Here is a 21,501-nt window from a genome sequence, read left to right as displayed (position 1 = left end):
CACCACTCACTGTGGAATTTGTCTATCTGAACATTAGCCATCAGAAAGCTGACTGCTTCAACCAAGTCCAAGTGAGGCACCTGAGCTTCCTCTGTATTGCGTGGAGGCTGATAAGCCCTTTCAGCTAAAAAAAATGAGACTCCTGCAATACAACAGCTATGTAAGGTAAGTAGGATGAGTGCTTCTCTCTTCTACTCCCATCATCACAGCTCTACAATTGGCTTTTACTTTCAGGGGATTTTAGCACCACTCATATCACACACTGCTGGCTGCAGCAGGGAGATGTACAAAATATTCATTCCTACATAAGCCATCAGTAAGAGGTAAAATGGTAAAAGCAACACATTCTCTGTCATGCAGAATACCATACTAGATAAGCATCTCCTGTAATGCTAATTCAAGCTAAGAAACAACTTCACATTGTTGTTACTGTTGGAGCAACCTCAGTTGACCAGTCTGACATATCCTTCATAGAGGTTCCCGTCCAAAGACAAAGGCTTAACTGTCAAAATGAAATCTGTGGTCACAGGTGATCTTGTGCATGATACCACAAGGGCTGACTTGCCTCACCTTGACTGACATATTTTCTTTGCAATTCCTACTCCTTACAAACTCTAGCCAACCAATTCTGATGTGTGCCCTTCCCTACCAGTCACTTAAGCTCTGACTTGGTTATGTTTCCCAGTTTCATGCAATAAGCCACCTTGCACTCAGCATCAGCTGCTGCACAGAACAATTTTCTACTCCTGCATCAACTCAAGGTCCATTTAATCATTCCTAAATGTGGTGTCAAGCCTTCTGTCTATATTACACAGAGAAAAATCTACATAAGGTGCTGCTGTTACCACTGTAAACTCTTGGTCAATGTTAAAGAGAATGCAAAAGGTTTCCTTTTGCAAATCAACGCAGAATAGAAGTCCGTTGTTGACAGTGCCACATTTTTTCTTTTGTGTTTCATGTGAGCTGCACCAACATCCTGTACAAATATGGAGTCAGTATCAACAGCATTACGCACACTTCCAAGGAAGTCAGTGCTATCAGAAAGTCTTTTGTACTTCCCACATATCACAAAAAATAATCAAACTACAACAACCTCCTCCAAACATACACACACACTAACCACCCCTCATCTTTTAATCATTATCACAAAACAAACTGGTACACAGGCTCTCAAGAATCTAAGAAGATTGCATTGAAAGTCTTTGTAATATTTAGCTTAATCTTCTGTCCCCTGAGCACCGTGCATTTGACCTAGACATTCAGGTTGTCTTCTCCTGATGGCAAAATATTTATGCCTCCAATCATTTAATGGCTGTCCTGACAAGTTTATCCTATCTTTATCCGAGTCAAGTCTGTGAGCGTATAGCTATGCACTTGAAACAGTGTGGCTGTAAAGGGTTGTTCAGCAAATTAACTTAACCTGATCCAGGCAACAGCAGCCAAACTTTTAGTTGTAAGGCTCTGAACAGTGCAGCCCAGCATCACCTCTTTCTAATCAAAAGGTTCTGCAACAATAGCAGCAAGGAACCAAACCACAGTTTATTTTCTTACAAATGCCTACTCAGATCTGAGTTAAAAAAGAAAAAAAAAAGAAAAAAAAATCCATCATCTTTTCTGTTTATTTTAAAGCCTGCCTACCTCTGAACTACTGCTCTAAGGCCTGTGGCTCTTGGAAGTTTTGGTAAGGGACCTAAAATTATCTTCCATATTCCAGTGTTGGCAGTTTTCCAGAAGCTCACAGGTCTGTAGAAGTTGTTACACTGTCTCCTTCTCACGCTCTGCCCCTGAGGCACTTTGGTTCTCTCTGCTTCACTCCCACACTTTCCCTACCACTCCTCCTCTCTGGCAGCCCAAAGGTGCTGCACCAACTCTCTGCAGATTCTCTGCTGTGGGCAGCAAACGTGGCACATTTGCCAGCCTGAGAAAAGCTGGTCTTGGTGCTTCTGGTTTATGCTTACGCAATTCTAATGAAAACTGCCCTGCTCTGAAACTTATTTACCATCGTATTTGTCTGCCTATCTGCCGTTGCCAAAGGGCTGAATTTAGATAAGAGCAAGCAGCCACACTTCTGAGTGAAGTGTAAACTAGATTGGATGGTGAAGCATTGAGGATAACTTACATACCAAATGTGAGTTGGTTGCAAAATAGGAATAAAGATAAAATAGCTAGCTATCTTGTTGTATTATCTGGGTGCAATAAGGGATATTTATATTACTTGACAAGTTGGAAAAGAGAAACATTTAACAACTGAAAAGCAACTAATTCCATAAGATGTCAGAAAGCACAGTTGTAACTAGACTTTAAATTACCTGCTTTACTTTAAGCTTTAAAGGTGAAATACTGGTCTTACTGATGCTTTTCCAGCACCTTCAAGGCATTTAGAATTTCATCCATTTACTAATTCACCTGTGAAACAAGAATAAAAAAGTACTAGCCTGCAAGGGGTATTTTGGGATTTCATTAATTCATGTTAGCAAAATATCTGGAGAGCATTCAGAGAAAGTCACTATGAAGTTGCAAGACATTATTTTTAGTCAGCAAATACCTTAGCTGAGTTTTCCTGGTAAGAACAATTAGAAATTATCTTTTCCTATGAAATTTTATATTTGCTTAAGCAGTCCAGAACCCTGAGTGATGCACTTTGCAAAGAAGAAAAAAATGCTTTAAAAAATCCCAGAGACACCCCTAGTTGAACCAGCTTTGGACCATCCTCTTCAACAGAAGACACAGATGGACTGAAAAACAAAACTCACAAGTCTGCTGCAAACTCCATAAATCCTTCTCACTTGGGGCTCAGCATGGGACAGCATACTCTGTGCCCTCGAGCGTCCCCAATCTAACAGCAAGCTTGTCCTTGAAGGCAGCAATGCTGCCATCTCTTCCCACACAGTTGTGAGCAGCCCTGCCGTGATGGAAGGAATCACTCATAATTAGTGTTACAACTGTTTCTTAAAAGCTCCTGCTGTGTTCAGGACTGGCTGTACTAGTCAGTGATCCCATACATACTAATAGATGGTTCCTGAAAGAACAGAAAATAGGCGCAGAGTGGACCCCATTTTTTTGGAGTGAGAAACCAAGCCACGGAGACAGTACTTTCCCAGGGGCACAAAAAACACAGATCACAACGATCACAAGTACTACATCTAACTATTAGCTCGGATGTCTTGAACTCAAGATCAGTTCCTTCACTATTCTCTCTCCCTGATTTAATGCTGCGTTAATTCCTGTATAGCAAGCACTCTGATGATAAGCCAGTCTGCAAAATTCAGGCCATGCCAGGGTGACCCATGGGAACTTGAGAGCTGCCATGGGAACCTGAAGAACAACTGCTGCTCACCCATCTTCCACCACAACTTTGTTCTAGTCATTTGATCTGGGAAGTCAAGGGATGCAGACAAAGGCAAAACTTCTTAGGAGAAGTCCCATGTGCACATTGGATGCAGTCTATCATACTGTAAGTGAAAGAAGCTGCTAAAAATTCTGCTCAGGTGGCCCTGCAGTAGAACAGAGAATGTCGCCTAAACCAAACAGACCAGCAAGCAGCACCCCAAGTTATTCAGCAGGTTTTCAGCATTTGAATTAACCATTTTCTATCCAGTTTTTTAAATGCCTTTGTTTAGTTAATAGTGTCCACAGACAATGAGACCAGTGGTACAAAATGAACTATTACTGCAGCTGTTCTCATGGCTTTCAGCAATTGCAGAGTGGAGGATTTAAAATAAGAGCAATAATAATAGCAGCCACCATCATCACAAATGCAAAACCACACTACTGACTTCTTTCCTGTACAGAAGGGAAGGCTTAGGCCACCAGTATCTGTTTTCACCCAGTTTGAAGCCCTTACTAAGTAGCTGAAGCAGAAAATAACTGCAGATATGCTCTGACCAGAGCATGTATTTCTTGTATTACTACAATGACATTTAAAACACCTAGGTAATTTCCGTCCACACCCCCTCCATTGCTACATATGGTATAAGGATATCAGCTATACCACCTAGAAAGCCAGCTGATCCCTCTTAGGGGAAACCCACTCAAGAAACTGATAGACCTCTTTTCAGCAGTGATCAGATCCACTCAGATCAATCTCTTTTGTGTACCGATTTATCATCAAGAGTACATCATAAACACTTGGAGCTGCAGCTCCTTTTCTGTTCGGTTATTATTAGCTCTGCCACCAAGTTATTAACCAAGCAGAACCTGAATAAGCAGTCCTCTAGGATAAGAAAAAAAAAGTCATACACATCCAGGAATTGATTATTCATAAGCTGTTGACTGAAAGATATGAAACTTTCTGGGACAGCTGCAGCCAACTTCACGATACTCAAGATCACAAAATCACCATGATTACATGGAAAAGTGCTCTACTGTCCTTTTTCTGCATGCTTATAACTTCTTCTATCGCACATTTTCAACAAGCACCTTTGTGTGCTGACTCTCGCTAACTGCCCTCTACAGTGCTCTAGAAAAAGCCCTTGCAGCCTGTTCTACCAAATTCTACCTTGGTTTATTATTTTCTTATTATTTATTCATATTATTTCCATAACTTGAAGTATATGTAACAGTACTACAAAACTACTATGTTCCAAAAGAAATCAAGAAGAATTCAAGTAAATGACAAGGCTCAAACACACAAGATCACTGTGACCAGGATGCCAAGTAACTGGAGAAGGAGAAAACAGTTGTTTAGTGCAGCAACAGTAGCATTTTCTTTCCCAGACACTGACCTCAGCACTTCCCATATCTTTTGGAAACACTGCTCCCTTTTTCCAAGGAAGGACTGAGGCTATAGAGAATTCGGGTTTTGCCTCAATTAATTAAGGGATTAATTTTTCTAGATTCAAAAACATTGCTGTCCAATGTAAACGAGTGATTTGCTGTCTGCTGTAACCAAACAGAACATAGGGGAAGCAAAGAAAATGATCATGTAAACTGAAATCAACCCAGAAGCATCATGTTCTTGAAAAGGCTCTTCCCTATGTTCTCAAAAAGGCTCCTCCCTTGTGCCTTTATGAACTGTATTAATGAATTATATCTCAGAAACCACAGCAGCTACAGCAGAAACAGAACAGTCCAAAGGAAGAAGGAGGGAGGGGAAAAAAAAAATCAAAATCAAAAGAAAGGGAATCACCAAGGATGGCAGACCTCTTCTGACCGCAGGAGGAGACTACAGTCTAGGATCAGGCCTGCGTTTTACTGACAAAGGCTGTGTTTTCACAAAGGGGAAGAAAAGTTTTACTTTTAAGAAGTATTCTAACCCTCCCAGAGGCAGGGTAAATTGCATTTTAATCCAGTGTAGGTGGGAGAAACAAGCACTAGACAGAACCCTGCGGATTACCTTTGATCAACCTACCACTGTAAAATTATATTGTGAGTTTGTTCATACCAGGCTGGTATCACACAATCAGCTGGTATGTTAGAAACATACCTCTTTTTCTACAGTAGTGAGAAACAAAACTTTTCTCCTTAATCTATTTAAGATATGTAAACACAGTTACAATAAAGATATGGTATTTTGAAACATACTGAATGTATGAAAGTATGATCCATCTGTATGAGATACTAAATCTGTAACACCACTGTCTAAAACATAGCAGCTGTTCAAAACTTGGAGAATGTTAACAAGGAAGATGCAATACAAACAAGCATTCATTTTGCAAAGCAAGACCTGCAAATGGGCAGTTATAACCAAAACCCCACACAGTCTGAAAAACTACCCCCCCCCAAGGCTGAACAGACAAATTCATATAACTCACAGCATCTACAAGAATCTTGTGTTCATCACAGATACTTAAAATACCACTTTTTAATAACATCCACCTACTATTTTGGGATGCACTCAGTCTGAGTGCAAAGGGAGCCTTTATGATCTCTAAGCCAGTCTTCCAAGCTTCTTTCACACCTATTATAGACACAATTAGACTCTGATTTCAGATTAAGCTAAATGTCTTCATGTGTCTGCAGAACTGAATGGTGCAAAATGCTTGACCAAGAAATCAAGTTTTCTTAAAAAGTAAATATTCTAACTATGGCTTAAACCCTTACAAAAAAGCCCTGTGATGCTTTGCAAGGAAAGGCCTAAAAATCTAGCTCCAGGATACCCTGGCATGTTACCCATTCTAGGGAGTAGCAAGGAGGTCTCTATGGTAGCACAGGAAGTCAAGGAAAATCAGCAACCAGTGCTGTTAATGCACTGTAGCACATCCCCACTTCCTTTCAGTCTCTCCCTCCATACACGTTCAGGGCTCAGAAAGCTGGTGCTGTTCAGCCTGGAGAACAGAAGATTCTGGGGAGATTTTATTGTGGTCATTCAGGGCCACTTAAAAGAGATCTCTAAGAAAGATGGGGTAAGACTTTTAGCAGGTCCTGTTGCAATAGGAAGAGGGTAATGGTTTTAAACTAAAAGAGAGGAGATTCAGGTCTGACATGAGGAAAAAATTCTTTACGGTGAGGGTGGTGACATACTGGGCACAGGCTGCCCAGAGAGGTGGTGGGTGCACCACCCCTGGAGACATTCAAGGCCAGGCTGGATGTGGTTCTGAGCAACCCGATCTAGTTGGAGACGTCCCTGCTCATTGTAGGGGGGTTGGACTAGATGATCTTTGAAGGTCCTTTTTAACCCAAGCTACTTTATGATTCTATGATTCTCCTCTTGCTAAAACAGGGAAAGTTATTCCAGCCTGGAACCATGCACAAGGAGCCCAGAAAGAACCAGCTCAAAGTCAGAGACAGCCCGACATTAGGGAAAGACAGGAACACAGATGGGAATCCTGAGGCTTCTGAAGTTGATGATACTTTCCAGGAGGGCACACAGAATCTTTGACAAAATGCTGATAACTTAATGAAAATGTCCAGAAATTGCAGTTAAGAAGGTGCCAAGTCATCACAGGATACTAAAATGTCATAGTGACAGGTAGCAGAACAAACTACAAAAATACCCTACATAGATTAGAAGGGCTTTGTAGCCAGCTGAGGAAAAAACACCACTAAGCAACTGCAAACAAGATGCATATGTACTCCAGTTTCAGTTCTCTCCCAGAGGTCCCCAGCCCTTTCTCTGCAGAGGTTGAAAGCAGCAGACTCCTCCAGCATCATGCCTCTGTGGTGGTAGTGGGCTTGATAGCAGACAATGCAATATCTTTTATTATCTACCTTACCAAATGACATCTCATCAAGGATTTATTTAGGCAGAAGAAGTAGCACTGTTGGCATGTTCAAGCCAGGTAGCTCTGGGGACTCAGACAAGGAGTGGCAAATACAAATGGGGTTTTTTCAGACTGTAACCTTGCCAACATGCCTCAACCACACTGGAGTTTGGTCTAGGGCTTTGTCAGCATTTAGTCTCCTGATGGAGACTGACAGTCATTACCAGTAACAGCAATTTTCAACATACATGCAGCTACCTATCAAGAACCAAAGCAAACCTACAAACTCCAGCTCCACATGACACTGAACTGCCATCATATGACAGCAACCTTCAGGCAATAACAAGCCACATGTAAAGCAAAACACTTGCAAGCAAAAGTCTCCTCCACCACTACTACTCTGATTTTTGTTCTAATCTCTGCACAGATATAGTTCAGTGACGGTGAAGTCCCTCTTCCTATCAAAGGACTTCCTGTCACTTCCAAAGGGTGGCTTTGAGAAGACAATATGCAAGAACAAGAGCTCTAAGCAGGTCACCCCAAAATTATAACCAGATCATGCATGCATGCCACAACAAAAGCACATACACACACGGTTAAAGCAAAAGGGGCAGCAGAGGGGCTGCAGACCACTGCAATCCCCATTCAGAAGCAAAAGAAACACATAATGAGAACTCACTATGAATATTGAGTTCATGCCTGTAAAAATTTATTACTGGATTCTTGACTTTCAGGTGCCCCTGGGGCAAGGCATAGCTTTGGCGGGAAGAATAAATATGACACTTATGTATCAGTCTTGTTTCTGGTGCAGCCAGTGCAGCCATCCATTTCATACCGGAAAAACCAACTCAGTGTCACAGGTGTGGTGTCTGGCGTGCACATAAACACAGGGTTGTCTCTGTCAACACACTATAACTGGGCTTTATGAACCAGCAGTGTCAGGTCTGCAAAAGGGGGCTGCACTAGAGGGAATAATCTCCCTTCACTGACACCTATTCAGTCAAAAATTACCATTTCCCTCAACTTAGCACTGTCTAGAACACATTTTCATTAGACCTGCAGAGGCTGATGTGGAAATTAAAAACTGAAAGAACAGAGTCAGATGACTGACCCTAAATAACATTTAAGCAATTCAATCATGTCTCCCACTGCAGGCTTAGACAGCAGGATATCGTAACTGGTATTGATCAATATGTTTGCTACTCTAGCTGATAATGCTCTGGCACTGAATGAAAATTTTTATTATCATTACATGACTCAGGCTATCTAAGCAACTAATCAGTTACATGAAAATCTTCTTCATCAAAGAATTAGATTAATAAATCTTATTTCTCTTGAAACACATTATGTACTTCACTGTCAACACTCTTAGCAAAGCTCAGTAGGCTACAGGAAGAATCCATATTGAAACAGCTATGAAGGTATCACCAGAAAATGAATACTTAGGAGCTCAAAAATAGTGTTTATATTTCTTTGTATCTTCCTCTGAACTACTTTTTATGTGATGTAATATGAAAATGTTGTGCTGCTAACATAGTTCTAGGAATGAACAGAACATTTTTCGTCTCACATGTAGATATTTTTCAGTGCTAATATAGTTCTACGAATGAACAGGAACATTTTTCATCTCACATGCAGATATTTTTCAGCGCTAAAGATTCACAAGAGGTCCATAGGAACAAAAGTCTTACAGCAACAAAGTTCTTTGGCTTATGCTGTTTTCCTATTTAACTGGTGAGATAACTGAGGCAGAAACGTATTGAACTTTTTGTCCAAGGTCACACAGTGAGGTCAGGAATGGAGCTAAAGCAGACTCCAGCTCTTCCAGTTCAGTGTTTTGTTTTAAACCAACTAATCTCCATTTTAGCTCTTTGGCATTGATGAAAAAGCACAAGAGACTGTTAATACATCGTTACCTTAAAACTGCAAATCCCCAGCGTAAAAAGAATGCAGGTTAGGATATAAAGCAAGTATATGAAAATCGCTTTTCAGCCTACTGGATGTAGAAATATTGCAGCATGTCCCACCGCTTTGATAATATCTCACAGCAAGAGGTACTTGAGTCATATTTAGTGTATGGTCACTATAAGCTATGCTATCAGTCAGGAACAGGTACCTGATGTAGACTCCTGGAATCACATGTTCTAACCAACATTTTCCTTGTGTATGAAGAAAGTTCAAAATAAAGGTAAAAACATAAAAAAAAGCTATGTATCTGATTTCTACAGCATTTTACAGGCATCTTACAAATACTAACTAACCACCTCAATAACCCCACAACAAAATGTTACCAGCAGCTATTTCACATAGAAGCTGCATGACAAAGATATGAAAACGAAGCTGTAGCTTTAGGCCTCAGTAATAACAAAAGGCCTAAAAGTGCTCCAGCAGACAAAAATACAAACACCAACCAAATGAAACATCACTGCCAGCAAGCTCAAGCAGTGACAGGACTCCCTGGCCACCATCCCCTTGTTCTGAAGTCTTAAATTACAACCTTTGATTCCTGACCCATGTGAAACAACATCAAATCAATACAGAATAGGTTGTTGGGGTTTTTTCTTACTGCTCTTAAACAAAACCACTTTCTTGATAAAGCACACTGTGCTGCTTTTACCCCTACCTCTCCTCAATCACTTCAATTTCTTTGCAGTGAAGAAGAAACATAGCGTGTCTTCTGTTGAACTTTGGTTCCAGTTGGCAGCTCTTATTTCTAAGTGATAGCGTGTAACAAAAGTTCAAAAGATTGGTGTTCTGTACTAATCTGATTTAATTAACTTTTTAACTCCTCTTTCTAACTTTCTAGAGCTACCTCTTTGCCAGAGGTGTCATTTTTTTCTTTCTCAATGTCAGAAATGCACCAGTAGAAACAGTGAATAGCACCCAGCACAAAAAATGTAATTTAACAATCTGCATAATAAGATTTGATACGTCTATCTTGAAAAAGGGCTTAAATGATTCAAACACACCATGGAAAATCAGTGGAACTCAAAGCCATTTCAGAAATCCCATTCTTATTTGAAATTTAAATATCTAAATAAAAGTGCTCAGCTGCTCATAAAATCTCAGTGTTTCAAATCTCCTAGTTTTAAGTACATAGCAAGGGCTGTGGGTGCTTCCACTCCTTGAAAGCTGCAGTCTTGTGTGGACTTCAGCCATCTTTTCTAGACAGCACTTATTAATGTTGTAAAGAAACATTATTTTCAAAATGGGCATCAGAATGGCTGATGACCTTTTATAGGGGTGCTGCAACAATTGGCTAATTGATGGCTTGGCTTCATGAACGAAGATTTGGGAAGGGCTTTACCCACGCTTACTACAAGTGCGATGATGACTAAAAGGGCAATGTGGGATAGGCAGATCTGGTTGGATAAAAGGCTGCTTGCTCATTCAGGATGTTTCTGAACAAGACTGTCATCTCCTGGGTTAATCTTGAGTTCCCAATGTCCTGAACCGCCTGCATGCAGGGTTGGGTCTGTGGCTTCCAGTGTACTGTATCACCTGCCGTTACATCCTTCACCTGTTGCTACAGGGCTTTGGGCCTGCACAGTGGATCTTTTAGGTGAGGCACAAGCATGCGTGGAACTGGCCCCACCCTTTACACCTGAGGTTTATCTGCCAGGGCCTAGCTAGCTAGGACGGTGACAGCAAAGCCCTCACGTTGTACGTTTGGTTAGCGTGTCCTTCTCTTAGATGGAAGGCCTTACAAGGCTAGACAAGCTCCACCTGCCCAGGTTTGAAGTTAGAGTTTTCCTTCTCCTAGGATGGTTGTTAAAGGCTGCTTGGTCACTCAGGATGCTTCTGAACAAGACTGTAATCTCCTGGATCAATGTTCACAATAGCCTGCATGCAGGGTTGGGTCTGCTGCTTCCAGTGCATGAGCAGGATTACTATTGCAATAACACAACATCAGTAGGGCAAAACGTCTAGGCAGGATTCTGACTTAGAGGCATTCAGTCATAAGCCCACCGATGGTAGCCTTGCGCTAGTGGCTCCTCAGCCAAGCGCAAAAATAAGTAAAGAGTAAATACCTGTTTATTATAGCAGATGTGGAGAAAGTCTTCCATTTCTAAGTCCTACACATTAGCCACAGAGGCATCCCAGGACAGAGAGAACGAGGTACAGAGGGATGTCAAGAGCAAGTCACACAAGTAGTCTGGGACCTGTCTCTGAGGAACAACTAAGGTAGAGGCTGCAATCGGAAGACAAGAAAAACAAGCATCACTGCTGATCTGAAAGATTACAGAAAGGCCTCAGCTGAGACCACCAATGACACAAAAAAATCCAGTTGCACTCCAGAAGCTTAAGCCAAGCACAGGTAAAGATTCTGACAGTTCACCAAGACTGCAGTAAGCTGGCTGGCCATTCACTAGAAAAGTGTCAGCATACAACCAGAATGCATGCAGCAGCAAGACTTGCAGAAAAGCATTTCTCCTAGTGTATATAATACCCACCAGGGACAAATGTTACACAAGCCTGCAATCTGTGACACTTCAACCAGGTCACAGTAATTGTGAGGGTGAGCATGTCCAGCATAGCTCCTTACAGACAATTATCTTTATCCCACTGCCAACTTTTCAGATTTGACAGGCCATTCATATGCTGCTACAAAAAGGCTCAAAACAGGTTTTTGGTAGTAGTCTTCCCTACAACCACATGAGAAATTTTACTGAAGTATTTATAAGCTGGTTTATAATGAAAGATATTTTTGGCAGAGAGCTTTACTGACCTGCAGCGCTAACAAATTATTACCTACTAAGCACAAAGTCCCATTTCATTTTTAGCATTGTCTACTTGGTATAAATTGCTAGGTTATTAAAGTATAATCCTCAAAATGGAACAACTCTAATTCTTCATCCTTAAGCATCAGGGACTTGAACAAACCCAAACCTATTTCCAAATGACATCTTGCTCTGATCTGTGAAAATCCAAATCACCTCTTTCTGGATGCCTTTTACTGAAGTGTACCCCAACTGTCTCCCTGTAAAACCAAGAACAGACTGAAAGGGCTGTTAATATTCATACCCAGTTTAGATATCTGACTTGCCACAAAGTAATTATTCCATTTGCTGTGTATCTAAGATGTAATTAACAGCACATGTGACTGGGAGAGATTCATTATATAAGTTGAATTCTAACACCTTTGCTCACTTCAAACAGTACCTTGCTTTGAGAGTAATCACAGTGATTTCAATGGCACTACATGCCAAACAGGGTACTCTTTAATAGGAGCCATAGTGACCCAATCAGGTATGTTGTAGGGAACTTGGTCTTCACCTGCGTTTATAAATAGGCTGCACACACATCAGGATCTAGCGTATACAAACAAACAAAATTCAGATCTCTCAGTGATAATGCACTATTTGCACAACATTTAGATATACTTTTATCACCAGAATATCAAGTCCATCATATCTTCATAGTCTGCATATAGCCTTGCTAAATAGTGAAACTGCTGCTATGGTTCCTGCTACTCCTATTTGAGACAGATATTCTAACCACAAAGTTCAGTTGTGAGCTTCTCTGATGATTCTGGTTGGGAATGACAAAAGACCACCGAGATACCCTAGTCCCTTCTTCTTCAAGGACAACTTAACAAATGCTATCCAAAGAGACAGAAAAATTTCAAAGATCACCCTTCAGAGCAGTTGCACATATGCTGTATGCGCCCGCAGAATCAATTAATCTACAATTCTTCTATTTCAATAGAAAACAGTAGACAAAACTGCATAACACAGCTGCCTTTCAAATGTACCATTAGTGTAGCTGCTATAAAGTCAGTGTCCAGAACTTACAGCCACCTGCTTCCACTAGAAGCAGACAGGTACTCATTTTCACTACACAAATTGCAGTTAACATTTAAACCGGAAAGACAAAAGGCATAGCTAGGTCACTAGAAAGAGAGCAAGAGATCTGGGAGGCAGGGATTTAGTTATCTCCTTTGCTCCTTTCATGTGCTACTCAAAGAAGCCATCATTTTATACATCCCTCAACTCTTCAGCTCATCAACAGTTCCTTCAGTCATACATGGTTTATGGCTATGACAGACCTTTTCATGTGATGTAGTATGGTAAAATAGGGAAATTCCCCTTGCATAGGTACACTTGTCTATAATAACCGAAAACAGCTGTAATGTTTACAAGCATATTTTGATTTTAACCTATCAGGCATCAATCAGGCAGAAAAGTGAAAAGGGTATAACAGACCTGAATAAAAACCTTCACCTTTGAAAGCTTTAAAGGTCAGAAACCTTAAACATGGAATTTGGAACAAAACTGAAACCACCACATTGGGTACATTACTACTAATATCCTGCAGTTAAAACTAAGTCAGATAAACGGGTTATGCTCTGCTTACAAGATGCAAACACAGCAGAGAAACATTTGAATGTTAACAAACAGAAAGGGGAAAAAAAGGCTTGGCTAATGCCTTTAGCTTGAGCTTTCTGTAATGGAAACTCTGGATCTGAAGAAAAACATACCCTGAACAACTTGTTCTCCCCTCAAATATTAATCTGTGCGAATTCTTTCCATGGAAACTGGTAAACCCACTCAGTCTGCAACTAAAACTTCAATTCATAATCAAGAAAACATACAAACCCTGACCTCATTGTCTCCATCTTGATATTTTATCTCATGGATACTGTGTGGTATAATAGTCTTCTCTGTTTAACAAAAAACTGCAAATTTTTAGAGACAGCATTTATTGCTTGTCTCTAATTCACATGCACTGTCACACACATCCAATTAGTCACCTAAAGTAATGAAAAATAAAAGCTAGAAGCATTACCATAGCAAACAGGTAAAAGAACTTTTATACCCTTTTTGTTTGCATCCTTCTGAAAAACCAATTCTCCTTTTACAGTTGCATCCTAGGAGAATGCCACACACTGCAATGGACTAACATTTGATTTACACTTGCATGCACAAGCAGTAACTATTTGTTCCAGGGCTCTCAAGCTTTGTGCTAGAATATTTATGAATCTTCAACAGAGATTTTGCCTAGATAGCTTTCCTTTCACATAAATATCATCACAGTATTTGATCATCTTTTTTAGTAACATCAGAAAAGTTGCTAGAGGATTTGTAAATTGGCCCACTAAGACTAGGATTTCACCTCCATACCAAGGTAATGCTCATGTTTCCAGTGAATTCATCAGGTATGTGGCAAACATACCACACCTTGATATTTTAATTCACATCCACAGCACATCAACTTTTTAAGCACTCCTTACCACTCAAGCCAGTACTTACAGGGTCAGAAGGACCACAAAAGTCTCTGAAGACTTTTAGAGGCTCAGGTTGTATAATCTCCATTGCTATGCAAGGGCCTGAACACAATTCTGTAACCATATCCTGAAAGAGAAAAAAGACAGAAACAAATCTGAGCTTCCTTGGGCATTAGCAAGGGTTGTATTCCTCCCCCAAATTAGACCCAAGCTTACGGGACAGGAACAAGGAAGAAATATTAGTGCATTAGGGAAAGCAAAGACATTAAACAACTACATCGTGAATACAGAATACAACAAATACAACAGAAGAAATGTTTTCCATTTTGCTACTTGACTTAGGAGGTGGAAATTGAGGTAAATTGGATATTCACCTTCAACAGGATACTGAATAGCATCCCCAGTCCCCCTTCAAATTCTTTTGTGGGTATATCCTTATTGATCTGGACCTGGATTTCACAGCTGTATCCCCTAACTTGTCAAATTAGACTAAAGCAATAGAATACACTTTACTGAGTACTAGTCTGAAAAATCACATTGTGTTCAGCCAGTTCCACAGGCAGCAATGTACTTTTCAGTGTTCCCTACAGGAAGCACAGTACACAGCCTAAATTTGTTTCCAGATATACATCCTTTTGATGGCTTTTAGTCATTAAAATGTCTTTTGGGCCTTTGGCTTTCACTGTCTTTTCCTCATGCATTCCTACAGAAGCTGAAACACATAAAGCCAACAGAAGCTGTGGCTGTGGCACAAGCTGTTAGGGAAAGGGTACTTAATCTGGCAACATTCTTGAGGTGTACTGTTACCAGAATCTCAGTTACACCAAAATCATCTGCTTTCCTGTAACCTCCTGGAGAGTAAAGAGACATAGTGAGTTCTAAGTGGATGATGAAGATGGGTCTTAGTTTTCATAACCTTAAATTAACTCTGGGCATTAGTGCAATTTGGAGTCTGTTAATAAGAGGTATGGGTTTAACAAGCAGAAAGAATCTATTTTGATGTTCTAGTCTGATTTCTTTTTTTAAATCATGACCTTATAATTGTACACTTGTCTAGAAATCTGGCCAGGCAAGTTTTAAACAAATCAGGACAATTAACAGAAACAAAACCAATGAGGAAAGTGGAAAGGAAAAAAACATTCTCAGGAAATAAAGGAGGCCATATAAATAAAGGATAATAAAGGCCATATAAATAAAGGATAAGCAAGGTACTGCAATCACACCCACCAGCCATGGGCAGGTCAAGGATGAGTAATAGCAAAGAACAAGAGCATACAGAGTGGGTAAAAAAGCGGCAGGAAAAGAAGGATTAAGTCCTCTGCCATTTATGAATTGCGATGGAAACTAAACACACAAAGACTCCAAGTTGATCATCATTGCTCCAAAAAGCTGCTATCTTCATAATGGTTTCCATGCTGGAAGCATGGGCTTAGTCTCCCCACTTAAAGTCAGGAGGACAGCATTTCAGCCAAGTGCCTCTATCATTAACCTGATCCTACGAAATGTAGGTAGAAGCATTCCTAAGAAGGCATGGAAGGAGTGCAGACTAGTTTCATGGTCTGTAATAGGAATAAATATTTTATGACAAAAACTGTCTTATCACCAGCAGATTCTTTCTAACAACAGGTCAGTGGGCAATATATTTCATTCTATTAAGAAACAGTAAATTGCCACAAAGTCACTACTCTGTACAGCTTCATTGAATTCTGTCATCTAAATAACTATTAACAGGAAAGTGGAGAAAAACCATGCTTTTAACTTTAATTGAATCAACTGAATTCCTCCCTGAAAAATGTGGGCTGTTTTTTTTTTTCGTTTCTCCCTTTTCTACAGTTTCTGCAACCTCAAGCAACATGAGCCAAGTTACTCCTGACTCCTTCATTACAGCAGAAAGCTGATGAGTCAAGAGCAGCTGCCATCAACTATGGCTCAGAGACAAGTGGTACTATGTGAGGCAAGCTTGAACTACCTTAGGCAGTCCCACTGAGTCCAGAGCTGAATTTAAATAGCAGACACTGTTTCTTCAGTAAGACTCCCAGTTACAGCTAAATCAAGTTTTCTTTAGCAAATAGTTTATCCACCAAATAAGGAGGTTTGTGGTCAATCAAAATGGTTCCTGGAACTGGATCAAGCTTGAACACTTTTGATTAACAACGTGGATTCTGAGCTGACCCAAAAGAATGTTCTTCCTTTTTTCTCCATTTTCTGTTCTCACTAAAGTGGGAAATAGAATGCAAAACAGCATAAAATCTAATCTATAGTATGCAAAATTTCATGCAGGAGATACCAACAAAGCTAACATTTTTGGCAGTGGTTGAGCTTTCTCTTTTCACAGAGAAATGGTTTATATAAAACACCAAGCCTTTATCTGACTGACTTCACCAGAAGAGAGTATAGTTTTTGAAAAGGATTTCTGGATGCCAAGTACCTTCTGCGCTGAGTTATTTTCAAATGATAAATAAAATTCGGATCAAAACAGATGGTTCTGAGTCACAGATATAAGAGGTCATATTCTTTATTCAATATCCTATTTCGCAACATATTTCTTCCTATTTGGCCTGCACTGACAGTATCTATCTCTCTTTCCATATGTGCCTTCTCTGGATTCTGTTGCCATCATCATTAGCTTTCCCACGTTTTCCTGTTTCACAGATATCCTGAATGCGCAGAGATATTAATTTCATTTCAACTGAGTGTATCAAGCACATATGGCTTGCAGGACAGAGCCCTAGATTCTCACTTTTCTTCAAATTCCATCTACAATGTATCTGCTTTATTGACTTACCCTGTTTAAATGTCACCTTGCCTTCTGAGTAACTCTCAAATTATATAACTAAAATTTGCAACTTACTATGGGGTCAGAGACTGTACAACAGTTGCAGAAGATGATAGAGCATTTCTGATTTGGTGCAAAGCAGAGAATTTTGCAGTACCAGGATTCCTCAGACCCTGAAATACTGGTCAGGTATCACCACATTTGAATTCTGCCACATACCCACAGGTCTGTCTGTCCAATCTTCCTTTGGTCCTTGCCAAAACCAGTGTTATCAGAGGAGACTTTAAGAGTATTCCCCAGTCTGAGTCAAGTAACAATTTAAAGACAATTCCACAGACCCTGTTGAAGTTAGACTAAACATTCATACAGAGCGAGGGGAGGGGGAACAAAAACGTCATGATCAGAGTAGTATTAGCAACTAAAGCAATAGTAGTAACTGTGTAGAAAACTTTTAAAAACTTAACCATTAAAAAATTAAGGATAATTTGCATAGTACATGACAGCAGTAAAGATAAACTTATTACTATTTGTGAAATGAACCAAAATTCTCTGACAGACGGTTATACAGAAATGCAAGTTTGTCTTCTTGTATTCATTTTGTTCTGCCTGCAGTCAGTAAGTTCTATGTGACAGTACAACAAGGCATAATATATAGAGTCTTAGACATCCACTTGTATTACAGCATATCTTAAACTTCTCAAATTTTCTGAAGATCTACAGAATTCAGATCAATAAATTTAATAGCTAAAAAATGCCATCAGGAAAGCATTCAAATACAGTAGCCCCATTGTAAACAAAATAATAAATCTATATTCTGGTCCAAGCCACAACTGCAATATCAAGTCAAATGAAGGTACAGAAGTGATACACTCTCATAGCTGTACCACAATAAAATACCTTATCCAAGGGGGGAAGGACTTCATTCTGTTGCATTTTACAAATTCCTTGGCTGAAGAATTTTCACAAAAGATTCTCCTTTCTTAAAACATAGCACAATTTTCAAGATGAGTTAGTTTATTTGAGAACAAATTAGAACCAGTCAATACCAGGTCCATAAAATATATCCTCTCACAAGCCCCCAAAAGGACCATTTCCTCATTTAATCTTATTTTAAACAGATACTTCTCAATCTTATGCTTACCATGTATTCAGAGACGACACCTTTGTAAACCTCATAAAATTCTTCCACATTTGCACGTTCCATGTTGAACTAAGAAAACAAAAATATTAGCCAGTCTGCCTTAGACTCGTTCTTAGCCAGCAAACATTAGAATACACTTTTAAGTTTTAGTATGCAAAAGGAATGGTTTTACAGCTACAATATGAAGTTTGTCAACAACATAGCAAATGACACCACAGACAACATAGCAGACAGTATCTTCTTCCACCTTAAATATAAGTAGACAATGTAGTGTTGGCTGATGCCACTAAGACATGCAAGAGGATCTGTTTGTGGCATAGTAAAGGAAAGGGTCTATTCTTCATTTGTGGGGGGATTTGGGTCACAGGGGGATTTCAGATCCCGAGACTTCCACAAAAATCGAAGTACAGGACTACTCTTGGAAACAATCTCTGTGCCAACTTCCTTTAACTGTTGAGTGTGACTGGGGTGTCAAAAGTCCTTTAAGTATCTTTTAAAACCTTCTCCAAAATCACAATAAATATATATTAAGAAAAATAAGGGAGAATATTAACAGTCTTTTATTTAATCTTGAATTAATTTTGTAAAATTTTGTAAAGATATCTCAAATTGCTTCTGAATAGACAAAAATAACTACCCCACTTCTAATTATAGAAAAACTAAGATACACAGGCTAAAGTATCTTGCCTTAAGGTCACCCAGCAACAAAAAACAGAGCAGCTGATCAATTCAATAATAAAACACTAATATCACAAAGACATGCTGATCCCAAGACATTGCTAAGCAGTCTGACAGTCTGCACAAAAGTTTTATATTGCAGGAAGACACCTATGTCTAAGACACATACAGCACTTCTCCAACTTCTGTTTATCAGAAAAACATACACAAAAGGAAACCCACCATCTGCAGAGCTGAGATCTGAAATCCTTCATTGATGATGGCTTTTATAATCTTTCCAGCTAGCCCTGAAGAAATATAGATAAGACAATATCCCATTTTAAAAAGTGTAATTTACAACTAGAAGGCATTTATGCCAACATATCACTTTTAAAAGTGTGTCATGATGCGAGAGGAAGCAGAGAGCAGAGCTAAGTTCATATACTCTATATCCTATACAGTGACATGTTGATGGTTCAATAACTAAATCCCATGCAGCTGAAAAGAATATCTACCTAAAAAAATGTAAAAGCCTTTGCTTTTCCCATTCCAATTGCAAAACACCCAGTTACTGCAACATCAAGTTTTCTATTTTTAATGAAGTTCCACTGGCGATACTGATGCTTACACAGTAATCAATCAAGCACAGGTTGCCTATTTTGCCTTTTTTTCTTTTATAATACAGTGTTTACCAGAGCAGGGGTCTTACTTTAATCTAGTAACAATGTAGGATGATAATAAATATTGTCAATAAACCAGCATAAAAGTTCATGTGTTCTGTGGGGAAAACACTTTAGTGCAAAATAAGCTAGTGTTTCTAAGGTTATAGCTCACAAATATGCTATTACTGATTGCACTGCTTGCTCTACTCCCTCCAGAATGCATCACCAAAGACTGAATGACATTGCAAGAAAAACCCCACTAAACTTCTGAGAATGAGAACAATTGATTTTCCACTGAATGTGTATTTTAGATTTGCCTGTGCTTACAAGGTTAGTCCATTTTTAGGACTGTCAGCCAAGCACAGTACACTGTGTGAGTGAATTTCACAGAATCACCATATTTATAGAACGTAAATACCTGTCCTCTAGTACAATTTGTAAGAAACTACAAATTCCTGGACATTTATTCAGAACAGAATTTAACAGGTTTATAAAATGACAGAATTTATAGGGTACTGAAGAATACCCTATAATGAATGACAATAGCACGATTTGACTCCTGGTCATTAAATCCTTTTCTTAACCAGTCTTTGAACTGCATGATTTTTTAGCACTGCATAAATTTAGCACATGAGAATAAAACCAAAGCTAGCATTTAGGTTCTAGGATGCCCACACATGTCATAGAATCATAGAATAGTTAGGGTTGGAAAGGACCTTAAGATCATCTAGTTCCAACCCCCCTGCCATGGGCAGGGACACCTCACACTGAACCATGTCACCCAAGGCTCTGTCCAACCTGGCCTTGAACACTGCCAGGGATGGAGCATTCACAACCTCCCTGGGCAACCCATTCCAGTACCTCACCACCCTAACAGTAAAGAATTTCTTCCTTATATCAAATCTAAACCTCCCCTGTTTAAGTTTCAACCCATTACCCCTTGTCCTGTCACTACACTCCCTAATGAATAGTCCTCCCCAGCATCCCTGTAGGCCCCCTTCAGATACTGGAAGGCTGCTATGAGGTTTCCACGCAGCCTTCTCTTCTCCAGGCTGAACAGCCCCAACTTTCTCAGCCTGTCTTCTTATGGGAGGTGCTCCAGTCCCCTGATCATCCTCGTGGCCCTCCTCTGGACTTGTTCCAACAGTTCCATGTCCTTTTGATGTTGAGGACAGCAGAACTGCACACAATACTCCAGGTGAGGTCTCACGAGAGCAGAGTAGAGGGGCAGGATCACCTCCTTCAACCTGTTGATCATTCTCCTTTTGATGACAGCCCAGGATGCCATAGGATTGGTGAGTTTCCTATGACATTAAAAGATCAGTGGAAGCTCTGAGTAAATGAGACAGATAGCTGGTGGGTGGGCTTTCAAAAACTGTATTTACTACTGAAAATGAAATATCCTATCCCCGAAGTATCCCCCACTGTATTTTCACATTAAGATTAATATAGAATAACCTCCCGCATATAAACCAGTGCATACATCTTCCAAAATCTTCAAACTCCTAAAGGAAAAATTGATATTTTGATACATACTGTGGCCATGCAGCTCTTGCTGCATGTCAGGTGCAGTTCCTGTCCCACTGTGCTGTTACAACATGGCCCAATAGCCCTGATAAAAGTTTCCTTATAACATTCCTGTGAAACTGGTGAATAAAATTCCACATTTTTTCAAGGTGAAAAAAAATACTGGCATCAACAAAACAAAGGGACTTGGACAAGTTTGCCCAGGAAACACAAGACCACATCAGAAAGAGAAATCAGACCTCTAGTTTCTTTTTGTCCTCACTGCTGGAAATGCTGAGCAGCTCAGATGCTTCCACACAGATCAGCTCACAGACTGAGGCAGTGAGCCTACAGTCTTGACTTCAGAGATGAATGGCCAGTTCATAAGA

The 21,501-nt window shown here is 39.8% G+C and overlaps 1 protein-coding gene across 1 annotated transcript in view; it reads right to left on the bottom strand.

Moving 5' to 3' along the window:
• Positions 1–21,501, bottom strand: part of NME7 (NME/NM23 family member 7) — a 97,147-nt gene that overhangs the window by 22,607 nt on the left and 53,039 nt on the right. Inside the window, exons 8-10 of the mRNA XM_031051354.2 lie at positions 19,188–19,252; positions 18,288–18,356; positions 14,396–14,497 (exon numbers count right to left, since the gene is read on the bottom strand). Coding sequence (XP_030907214.1) covers positions 14,396–14,497; positions 18,288–18,356; positions 19,188–19,252 — 236 coding nt within the window. The remainder of the gene's footprint in view (positions 1–14,395; positions 14,498–18,287; positions 18,357–19,187; positions 19,253–21,501) is intronic.

This window comes from Melopsittacus undulatus, chromosome 2 (assembly GCF_012275295.1).
Source record: "Melopsittacus undulatus isolate bMelUnd1 chromosome 2, bMelUnd1.mat.Z, whole genome shotgun sequence".
Lineage (NCBI taxonomy): Eukaryota > Metazoa > Chordata > Aves > Psittaciformes > Psittaculidae > Melopsittacus > Melopsittacus undulatus.
The sequence above is the reverse complement of the archived record's forward strand: the minus strand, read 5'-3'. Positions and strand labels throughout refer to the sequence as shown.